General features: G+C 39.8%; 1 protein-coding gene across 1 annotated transcript; it reads left to right on the top strand.

The window, feature by feature from the left end:
* The first annotated feature begins 4190 nt into the window (after nucleotides 1-4190).
* On the top strand, nucleotides 4191-6354 carry LOC133861735 (tubulin beta-1 chain). Its single transcript, XM_062297533.1, has 2 exons — nucleotides 4191-4935; nucleotides 5375-6354. Exons 1-2 carry the CDS (start codon nucleotides 4272-4274, stop codon nucleotides 6055-6057), a joined length of 1347 nt encoding a protein of 448 aa, XP_062153517.1. The 5' UTR covers nucleotides 4191-4271; the 3' UTR covers nucleotides 6058-6354.
* The last annotated feature ends 5971 nt before the right edge of the window (nucleotides 6355-12325 follow it).

Raw genomic sequence — 12325 nt, 5'->3', positions numbered from 1 at the left:
TTTGATATTATTGCGATATTTTAATTGGATGGATATTATTTTGTAGGCTTTGATTCTAATAGGTAAAGGATTTTTCTCGGACTAAGAAAACTTTTGAGGAGTTTATTTTGGATTTTAAATAATTAAGAGATAAAATAAATAATTTTGACAAACTTTGATCAATCGAAGCTAGATTTCGATGCATCGAACTGAAACTAGATCAATAGAAACAAACAAAGAGCCACATGCGAGAGAAAAGATAGGCATTTAATAGTAATGTCAGCGATTGAAGTAACGTCCATGAAATTGTGACAATTAGAATGATGTGACATGGGTAGGTGAGATGAGATGGGTATTAATGGTACCGTTCCCTTACCGGTAGGTAAACTATATGATATACGTATGAAAAATGCTATTTGCATTTCAAGTGTTTAACAGAAGTATAGTGAGATTCATCTGATGTGAGGGAATGTTGTGTCACTGTTGTATGCTTGTGCAAATAACAAGTCCCTATATGTATTGTATAAGCCCTAGGAATATGTATATATGTATTGTATAAGCCTAGGAGCTGGGGTACAAGTGATAAGAGAAGGTAATTTGATGAATTCGATCAACGAGTTTTGATCAATTGAAGTACGACTTGATCGATTGAACTGGACAAGAAGTGTGCGAGTAGGTAAGAAAAAATATGCACTAAACATGTTTGACAGAATTCGATCGATCAAGCTAAGAAGGAATCGTGCAAGAGAAGATATATATGAGAAATATATATATTAGAAAAAAAAAACGAGTGTTAGTGTGTCATTTGTCTTTGATTCACCCCCCCCCCCCCCCCCCCCCCCCCCTTTTCAGAGCTCAGACAAGAGAGAGAGAATAGAAAGGGAGAAAGAAGGCTAGAGAGAAAAAGAAAAGAAGCAGAGGAGAAGGAGATTCCACCAGGACAAGGATTTATAGCTCTTGGTTTTGTGTTCTATAATTTCTTTGGTATGATTTTTTGGGTGGATTAAGATTATCGCGTTTTGATGATTGTTTGATGATACGTGGTTCAAATGGTGTAGTTGGTGCTGTGGTGTTTTGATGAGCCATTTTTGTGTGTGTGTGAAATGGAGAGAAGAAATTAAACTTGAGAGAGAATTGTTAAATTTTTGTTGAAATGAGAGAGATTTTGATGTTTGGCTAGTTGTTTGTGGTTGTACATGGTGGACACTAAACTGGAACGTGTCCAAAACCAGAGCACTAATGACACTTGATGTATTTCTATCTTTATTACCTCTAGATTCTTTCCTAACCCGATAACTCTCGCCTTACTAGGATTTCTCCATGACAATATGGGTCAAGAGTCTCACTCAAGAAATTAAACCAAAGAGAATGGGCCCGTTCTAATGCTAAATGAAATAGACCCCAAGTTAACAATTTAAGTAATATATATGTCAATCTTATCCTGAAATTCAGATTAGCAAAAGTGATCATCAAATGTAAAGCCACACACACATTAATAATTACCAAAATCACAGTAAGCATAAAACAAATCAACACAAAGATTTTGATAATGAAGAAACATTTTGAAGAACTATTCAAAAGTAAAACAATTATGGGGGGCTAGCCAACCCCAAAGGATTTCACTATAGAAGACTTATGATATAACTACTCAACTTACAAAACCTTTGTAAATCTTGACTTAGCTTGCAACCCCGGTAAACAACCCGTTCAACTTCTACCACAGTGGCTTTAGAACTTATGGCTTTCTTATGAAGGAATCATCTTCATGAACAAACCTCGTCCTCTGCAACTTAGAACTCTGGTAGCTGTAGACTTTTATATGGTTTGAATGATGATGAAACAAGGAGAAAGTTTGAAATTGTTTAAACTTAAGAACAACAGCAAACCTCTTCCATAATACATAAATATCCTCTAGGTCTTCTGAAAGTCGTGACTTATGATGAGGCTTATATAAGTGGAGAGAAAACTGAGGTATTTTAAGTAAAGTCGGGCAACAATAAAATTCTCGGCGGTTGTCTTGTTCGAATAAGAGTTAATTTCATCGAACGAGATCTAGGATTTCAATGGAAATCAAACGAGGTTCAATCGAGATTGCAATTGACCCATTTTGAGTCCGTCTCTTTCAAACAAGAGTAAAAATGAGGCTCTTTGCAACAAATTTTAACACTAAAATACTAGACTTGTTAGCTTGTATTTTCTGGTTGGCGGCATTGGAATCGAAGCAAAAAAATATGTAAATCTGATTGAAATTGTATTTACGATTTTAAGTTTGATCTCTCGTTCATGCTTTGGCTTCTCCAGATAAGAAATCATGGTTCCGTCCGTCTAAAGTCATGATTATGCAGATTAGTTCTATCATATATTATTGGAAAGTCATTTTGAGCCTTGGTATAATTCTTGCCATCATTGTCATATTAGCACATAAATGCTACAGTTCATTTGATATTTAGTCGGTACTGGGCCAGGCAGGGCCAAAGCTGCAACTACTAAAAGACTGCCCATACTCATGCACTCTCAACGTTGCTTGGTATGCCAGCAAACCCAGTCGATCTTGACACTACCTTTTCAGCCGTAGATGCCTGAAATTGAAATGACAGGATGCTCGATCATTAGACTCCTGCGCACTTTTGCCGTGGTTGCTTCCACTTTGATAGATAACTATATATAATTGTGCGACAACAACGTAATTAAAACGTAGTTTGAATGATCATATTAATCAGTTTTGAAATGATAATACTTAGTTGGAAAGTCTGGATATGTTTCTTAGCTTTGCGATGAAGGGTTCAGAGATCACTACATTTCCTCTCACTTGATGTCAGTGTTTTGATGACAACGTTGCTTCCTTCGTTTGGTTTGCTTTATTCTTGGGGCCACATTTGGTACTTCATCAGTGTTGGCTGGAGTGAGAGGTACGTTTGGCATTCACAGTTTCCTTTTTTGGGTGTGCGTTTGGTATTGACCATGCATGCTCAATTTTACATGACAACGATGTGGTATCTATCAATTGTCTCCGCCAAAACAGCAAGAGTAAGGCTAGGACTAGAAGTTACTCTTGCGTTCTTAAAAAACGACGAAGCTTTTAAAATTATTACAGAACTGGTGATTAATTAGTATTAAATTTTGATTAAGTGATAATTTTAAAAGCCATATATTTTTGAAGGAACATATGAGTGACAAAAGAGGGACTTATAGAATTACTCATCTTAAAATTGATATGGTTTTTAAAATTATTATTAAATGTATGATAAATTACTATTAGATTTTGATTTAATAATAATTTTAAAAGCGAAATTAATTTTTTTTTTTAAAATCAAACAGGGCAAGAGTCTTTATTTTAGCATTATTACTTCTAGCGTTCCATATATTATCACATGTCTTAAGATGGAAAGGTAGGAGGGCAAATATATTTAAACTCATGACCCATAATTTTTTTTTTTTTTTTTTTTTTTTTTAAATAGTTGGACGTGCACTTTAACGAAATTCTTCTCAAAATACCATCATCTTTGGCCATTGAAAAACTAAAAATGCTCTTATAATTATTAAAGAAGTTAAAATAATAATAATAAAAACAATAAAAAGAGAAAAAGAGACAAATCTGAACAATATAAGCAGGAATGGAGTGGACATTTGGCTAGGAAGGGTCAAATAAAAAACAAATTAAAAAAATGTAGTCAAAGGATAAATACAAAATATATTAGGTGAGCTTGGTATCTCTTCATATTCATGTTTTTAGTGCCTTCTTGAGTGTCTTTTGTAGTTGGAAAAAAGAAAAAAAAAAAACAATTCATCTTTTCTACAATATCTTCCTTCTTTCCTTTTCTCTTCTCAACTCTACATTACATCATCGACAACACAAACCAATATTTCATTTCATTCAACAGGTAATATCAGTCACAATATGGTAGAGTGGTGCTTTTCACGATGTGACTGAACCGTTTATTAATCTAAAATTTCTTTATTAAGATTTTCACTCCTGCAAAATTCAAATTAATATTCTCAATTTTGGCTCGCCCTTTTCCAATTTTTTTTTTTTAACAAAATTTGGCAGTTTAAAGTATCCAAATGTTACATTTGTCAATTTGGAAGGTTAAGAGTATATTTTCTCCGAAAAGTATTGTGGGGCAGTTTGCTTGGGGTCCTGATTTTGAACCCAACTCAACGCCGTTAATCCTCCGTGATCTCCCACCTATAAAAGAAAAAAGAAAGGAAAACCCCTCGCTGTGGCTCAGTGGCTCTCCCCCACTTGCAAATTCCAAACTCCGAACACACCCAGTTGCTCAGAGACTGAGAAAATGAGGGAGATCCTCCACATCCAGGGAGGCCAATGCGGGAACCAGATCGGGGCCAAGTTCTGGGAGGTGGTGTGCGCAGAGCACGGGATCGACCCGACCGGGCGGTACCAGGGGGACAACGACCTCCAGCTGGAGCGCGTCAACGTCTACTACAACGAGGCTAGCTGCGGCCGCTTCGTCCCCCGCGCCGTCCTAATGGATCTCGAGCCCGGCACCATGGACAGCGTCCGATCCGGCCCCTACGGCCCCATCTTCCGCCCTGACAACTTCGTCTTCGGCCAGTCCGGCGCCGGCAACAACTGGGCCAAGGGCCACTACACCGAGGGCGCCGAGCTCATCGACTCCGTCCTCGACGTCGTCCGCAAGGAGGCCGAGAACTGTGACTGCATGCAGGGCTTCCAGGTCTGCCATTCCCTGGGCGGTGGCACTGGCTCCGGGATGGGGACCCTTCTCATTTCTAAGATCAGAGAGGAGTACCCGGACCGGATGATGCTTACCTTCTCTGTTTTCCCTTCCCCTAAGGTCTCCGACACCGTTGTTGAGCCCTACAATGCCACACTCTCTGTTCATCAGCTCGTCGAGAACGCCGATGAGTGTATGGTTTTGGACAACGAAGCTCTCTACGACATTTGCTTCCGAACGCTCAAGCTCACTACTCCAAGCTGTGAGTTGCTTTGTCCCTTTTCTTTTGCTTTATACTTGTTCTTCCGTCTCGTATGGATCTGTACTTCTGTATCTCGTTTGAAAACCGAAAGCAGTTCTGTGTAAAATCAGCACATTGGGTCTGCTTGGTTCGGTTCAGAATTTAGATACCCATCTGCTATTATTTTAGACGGATCATGTTGGCTCAATAGGTTTTAAGCATTGTTTCACAAAATTTTATGGAAAAAACAAAAAATTCAAACCATCTAAATTACTGGGAATGTTTAATTGGGACACAATCTGGGAGATTTCTTATAGTTTGGGTATGGTGGAAGGGGTGGGAATCATTTTTATATTTGGGTAATGTACAAATTCCTTGTTTTAGACGAAATCGATTTCCAATTTCAATGCTTGAGATCTCATCTAGACAGCTGACCAATGATTCTTTTGTTTTATACCAGTTGGAGACCTGAATCACTTGATTTCAGCGACCATGAGCGGGGTTACTTGTTGTCTTCGCTTCCCTGGTCAACTCAACTCCGATCTCCGCAAGCTTGCTGTTAATCTTATCCCATTCCCAAGGTTGCATTTCTTCATGGTTGGGTTTGCTCCACTTACATCCCGTGGATCCCAACAGTATCGTGCCCTTACTGTTCCCGAGCTCACCCAACAGATGTGGGATGCAAAGAACATGATGTGTGCCGCTGATCCCCGCCATGGCCGATATCTAACTGCTTCTGCTATGTTCCGTGGCAAGATGAGCACTAAGGAAGTTGATGAGCAGATGATTAATGTGCAGAACAAGAACTCCTCCTACTTTGTTGAGTGGATCCCCAACAATGTCAAGTCTACTGTTTGCGATATCCCTCCGACCGGTTTGAAAATGGCGTCAACATTTATCGGCAACTCGACATCAATTCAGGAAATGTTCAGGAGGGTCAGTGAACAGTTCACGGCAATGTTCCGCAGAAAGGCTTTCCTTCATTGGTACACAGGAGAAGGAATGGATGAAATGGAGTTTACGGAGGCAGAGAGCAACATGAATGATCTAGTTTCTGAGTACCAGCAATACCAAGATGCCACAGCAGATGAGGAGGGGTATGATTATGAAGATGAGGAGGAAATTCAGGAGGAGGAGGCTTAAATCGTATTTGATTTCTGTTTCTTTTCTCTTTCTGCTTGTTGCTATCATATTGTGCTGTTAATGTGTCTTATTTGGGGCTTTGGATTGTTGGAATGTGGTTGGTTTTTAGGCTTGTTATCTTTCGTTTGCTTTTGGTGTCTGTACCTTAGGAGTCTTCTTTTTTCAGAATTGAGGTGTTAAGGATTAGTTTGCAATTGCATCCCCTTTCTGCCTGTAGACTCTTATTTGCTTGTAGTTATGGATCGTGTTGTAGACTACGGAGTTTTGTTATTCAGAAATGCTATTATGGGGTGTAAATGATCAAATGGTAATTGCATGACTTTGTGTCTGGAATACCCAAGATGCCGAGGACTCGCTTGGGCCTCATCGAAGGCTCACGGAACCTCACCACACAATGGCCAATCCGCCGGAATCTGCCTGGTCATAGAGGCTTGAGAGAAATCCTACGCTTTCGACCCACTGACATCTCAAGATCGAGAGTGTCTCACGGAATATCTTGGGGGTGCGACACATCAGATTCCTTCTTTCTCACATAAGTGATAAATTGAATATGATCATACAAGACAATGCACTCCACCCTTTATTATAAGGCTGATTTAGGATTGGTTTTATTGGGAAACTTACTGTTGGGGACTCTATAAAGGGAAAACCAACAACTGGAGATCCTATGGGTTGGCTACCTTCCATGCCTGTATCTGTGTGGGTTTTTCTTATATGGAGCTGGATTCAAGGAAATTATAACCAAACAAGGCAGAATTAGGTGAATACTCAAGGAAGAAGATAAAGATTATAGATGAATAATTCAATAAGGATAACTACGGGCACTTAGAGAGAAGCCCAATCTCTCTCAAGCACTCAGAGAGGCCTAGACTCTCTTAAGTACTTGGAGAGGCGCAGACTCTTAGAATTAACTAACTACAATATTCTTCTTCTTTTTTCTTCTCCCCCTCCTTCCCGACCCTTAAATAACCTATTATGTTAGAGAATACGCTAAGGTCTCGTTTAGTTTTCGGAATGGCCATTCCATTAAGAAAATGAATAGCTATTTCTGAGAATAAAAGGTGGTGGTGGAATGATTGGTAATAATTCACACATTTTAATCGGAGTTTAAAAAAAATTACTAAAAAACCCTACATTATATTATTATTTTTTTTTAAAAAAAATCAAATTTAAAAAAAAACCAAAAAAAATTTGAAATAAACTCAATGGTGGTCGGCCACCCACCGTTGAACCGGAGGTGGCTGCAGCCACCTCCGAGTAGCCTCTAGGGGTGGCCGCGGCCATCCCCAAAGCCCATCGGGGGTGGTTGCACCACCCTCGGAACGCCTCAGTGGTCCCTCCGAGGCATCCCAGGGGTGGTGCGACCACCCCTGACCCTCCATAGTGGCTAGTCAACCACCCATTGGGGTGGTCAGCCAACCACTTTGGTGTTTAGATTTACTTTTTTTATTTTTTATTTTTAATAAAAAAATATTTGAAAGAAAATAAAAAATAAGTTTTTTTTTTTTTTTTTTTTGAAAACTGTTACCTTTATCCTAAGGAATAACTATTCATCTTCGTAAGGGAATAGCTATTCCATAAAATATACCCCTACCAAACTAAAGAATAGTTATTCCTATGGAATAGCCATTCCATTTCAGGAGTCTATTCCGCGAACCAAACGAAACCTAAGAAAATTATACACCTCACTTAATACCTTCTAGAATACCCCGTTCCCTAGTATGAGCCCAGAAGCCCATTAAAGGCCCTATCCCTTATAGTATCACTCTTTTCATACTTATTTTTAATGTAAGTTCCTTACCTCTACTAATCTCTCAATCGGCATTCAAGATTGTAAGCCTAAAAAATTGAGGGGAGGTAACTTCTTCAGGTACGAACACTTCAATTCTCTTTGACAAGCCACTCTAACATTTTATGTCTTCCTTGTAGGTCTCCTCTGTCGAACGTTTGGTGTGCATTCACTGTTATAACATTTGGTGTCGTCTGTGGGGAAGAAAATTTCAGATTGAATTGTAGTTCTTGAGACAAGGACCCCATGCAAAACACATGATTCATGAGCACTCAAGGTGGACATGCTGGTGCCACAGGCCAGCCAAACCCATATCCGAACCCCAAGAACATCGTTTTATGGCACTGGAAACCCAACTAGCCCAGATCTCCAAATCCATTAACATATTTCTCCAACAAAATTTCTGAGTTGAGGCAGCACTACCAAACCTTCTCATGCCAAAACAGTGAACAACCCTATCACAACCAGCCTAAGCCACCCCCGAGGCACAACCCGGAGACTAATGGGGAAGATCGTGAGAGCATCATGGACCATATTGAGAGGACTCACTCGTCGTCGCCTCATAAAGAAACCAAGCTCAAGCAACTGGAGGACCAATGGAAGGCAGTCCGATGGATGCTCAGATAAATGAGTTGTAAGCCAAATTTGAGAAAGTCATCAAGAAGGTCCACGGCAAGCACTGCTCCACCATCGAAAACATCCTTCAAGGAAAAAACCTCTCTTTTCAAAAGGAGTTCATGAAGTTATCCCTCACTCTAAAGTTCAAGATTCCTCAAATTGATTAGTATGATGGGTCCAATGACCCAGGGGACCACATCGAGAGATATGGTCGGCCTGAACAAAATTATGTGTCGGCCTGAACAAAATTATGTGTCGGCCTTCTCGCTCACACTAAAAGCGCCCTGAATGAAGTGATTCGACAAAATTCAACTAGGGTCAATCAGGTCATTTGATGAACTACGTAAGCAATTTTTTGCCTAGTTCATTGACAATCGCAGGTGAAGGAGACATGCGATGTATCTTCTCATCCTTAAACTAGGTGAGACCGAGTCTCTCTAGGATTTCATGGCCCGTTTCAACTAGGAGAGGCTCTCGGTGGACGATCAGGACGGGAGGGTACGTAGTCCTCGCAGCTCTCCTCGATGAGATATGCCCACACAGCCCCTTGATGACAAATCTTGCTCGAAGAACTCCATGATCCCTCGAAGAGTCATGGACAAAGCCATGTAGTTCATGAATGCGGACAAAACGATCAAGGAGTTCACAGAGCATGCAGAGAAAATGGCCAAGAATTTGGATAGAAAGAGGAAGGACCCCCTCGCGGATGGAGAGACGGGGGGCGATAGTTGCACTCAGAGGATTGAGGAGCATTTTAAACCGTTTAGAGCATCCACATCAAGCTCTCCTTGACAACCTCTCGGGTTCACGCCTCTTAACACTTCTGCAACCGAAGTGCTGATACAGATCCGAGGTGATCTAAACTTAAAGTGGCCATAAAGATTGAGGTCATATCCCAACAGTCGACCACAGGACAAGTATTGTCAGTTCCACCGAGACCATGCTCATGATATAGGGGATTGCTTTGACCTCCGAAGACAGAGAGTTTAAGAAGGCAAGGTAAACTAGCTACTAAGGTTCGTGACCAACCAACCAAGGCCACCTCGTCTGCCATAGACGCCTCAAGAGCCTAGGTAGGAAGACAGACTGCCGCAAGCCCCGAGGAACTAGGAGCCCCTCGGAAAGATTCAGAAAATTGTAGGGGGTGGGTTTGTTGGAGGGGATGAATCCAATTCCTACAAGAGGGCCCTTGTCCGACGGGCTCAAGTAGGCAAATTATATACACTCGAAAGGTCCACGAAGACTCAATAATTGAGGAGTGTCCAATCTCCTTCATCAAGGACGAAGCTAGGGAAATACAACATCCTTATGATGATGCATTGTAGAATCCTTATGATGATGCATTGTAGGTTTTGGGGGAGATAAAAGTATGTCGCGTCTAAACAATCACCCTGCCTATCACAATGGGGAGTGTCCCTTGCCAAATTACCACAATGGTGACCTTCCTAGTGGTTGACTTCCCTTCGGCATACAACGCCATCATTGGACGATCAACGCTCAACAAAATGAAGTTTGCACGTCTTCTATCACCTAAAGATGAAATTCCAGACGGACAAAGGTGTAGGTGAAATAACCCAAAAATAAATATACTTAATTTAAACAACAATCACAATTTATACATTGATCGAAAATCCTTATTGAAGGTCACATATAAATGATTTCCAATAAAATGCTATAAATTGAATTTCCTTAAAACCTTTGAAACCTAAAAAAAATCACTACAAAAAAAGGGATGATTCTAGACAGTTTTTTTTTTTTTTTTTTTTTTTTTTTTTTTTTTTTTTTTTTTTTTTTTTTTTTTTTTTTTTTCCAGACGGTTTTGAAAACCATACGTCTAGAATTAATGTTTTACGGTCAATTTTATAAAACCATTTCTAAATTTATAGACGGTTTTAACCAAACCGTCTGGAAATTTTTAGATGGTTTCATTTAAACTGTCTAGAAATTAATTTCTAGACAGTTTTATATTAAAACCGCCTGGAAATTTTCAGATGGTTTAATTTAAACTGTCTCTCAATTTAGAGACGATTTTATTGAAACCGTTTGTAACTTACAGATGGTTTCAATAAAACCATCTAAACCGCATCGCTTTTTTTTTTTTTTTTTTTTTTTGCTTCTCTCTTCTTCTTCTTCTTCTCTCTCCGGCCGGCGATTGAAGACGGGCGACAGGATTTGGACAGTCGGCGGGATCTTGCGACTGGAGAGAGTGGGTTTTCGGCTGGTTCTGGCGAGTTCGTCAGGGTTTCCGTCTGAAACCCACACCGGTGTGCGTGAGTTTGACAGATTCGGCCAGATCTGGCGAGTTCGTTGTGGTTTTTTTACCCAAACAGTAAGAAATGTTGAGGTTGATGCTTATTGATTAGCCCGATGCCCTTTTTCTTTTTGATTTTAAGTTGTTGTTTCGATTACTGTTTACCTTGTTTGGACGGTGCTTGATCTGGGGGTGTTGCTTTTGTGCTTTTTAATTTGGGTTTTGATTGCTGGACTTCACGAGGAGCAAGTTGTTAGAGAATGCTTCAAGTCAGGAACTCTAGCTGTGCATTCCATATATGGTTGGCGGCTGAAGGAATGGTGGCCTTCTGTGGTTCGTTGGCAATAGTGGTAGGGTGGGGGTTTTCTATTTGGGATTTTTTTGTTGCCCAATGATGGTGAATAATAGTGGTTGTTGATTTGGGTGAGGGTGTAGGTGACGCCGTCACGTTACTCTGCTGGTCATCGACCCGGCCAAGCCTGATCTTGTGGACCTCCGGCGGCATGGGTTTGCTCAGATTTCAGATCCAAAAGCAAATGAAACGAGACAGAAAAAAAATATTAAAAAAATATTAAAAAATAATAATAAAAAAATTATGGACGGTTTGCTCAAACCATTCAGAATTAATTCTGGACAGTTTTGGCCCAAACCGTCCGGAATTAATTACAGACGATTTGAGAAAACCGTCCAAAATTGGTTTTAGACGGTTTGTGCCAAACTGTCTAGAATTGCGAACGGTTTGGCCAAAATCGTCCATAACCCAGATTAGTGACTCATTTTCCTGGAGAGTTTGAAATCGTCTGGACCTTTTTCCAGACGTTTTTTTTTTTCCAATTTCTGGACGGTTTGAAACCGTCCAGAGTTCTTGATTTTTTTTTTTTTTTTTTTGTAGTGAATTTTGAGTTTCCGAACATTCGAAGTTCCCACTCGAACGATCGAGACCTTCTTTCCTTGAACGTTCGAGCCTGTCTGAGAACATTTTTATCTTTTTAGCCACCTCACCCTTTTGAGTGTGTAAGAAGCCATATAAAGCCATCCTTACGTCCATAAAACACCATTTTTGTTATTCCTTCACACTAGCAACCCTAGAGGGGAAAGATAAAAAAAGAAAATGCGACTTTTGGTGAGGCTTCATCCTCAAGAGAAAGTAACCTCTAAACCTTAATCCTGTTTTAATATATATTAAAATGTTTTCACTGGTTTTAATCTACTGATTTTGTTGTTTAACAAACATCATGTGGGCTTTAAAAACATCTATGCATGTTACATTAGAATTTTATAATAATCATGCATGTGTTGGCTATTTTTAAAAAGATATGAATTTGGCGTACTTTCAATGTTATATCACATTATTATAGTTTGATATGCCTTTTCGGATTATTATGAATCTTGGTTGATTTGGGTAATAGATTTTAGTAGGAGTTTTGGGTCTTTCATGCATTATATTAGTCATCGAACATTCTACTACTCTTGACTGAGCGTTCGAGCCTTGTTAGCCAAACGATCAACCATGACACTGAACGCTCGATGAAGGTAGTAATTTGCGTGATTAGGCTTTTATTACGTAATTTGGGTTTTTTATGTGCTATATTAAGGTTCCAGTTTGGGTT

The sequence above is a fragment of the Alnus glutinosa genome, chromosome 2 (assembly GCF_958979055.1).
Source record: "Alnus glutinosa chromosome 2, dhAlnGlut1.1, whole genome shotgun sequence".
NCBI lineage: Eukaryota > Viridiplantae > Streptophyta > Magnoliopsida > Fagales > Betulaceae > Alnus > Alnus glutinosa.
This window is presented reverse-complemented; position numbering and strand designations above follow the sequence as displayed.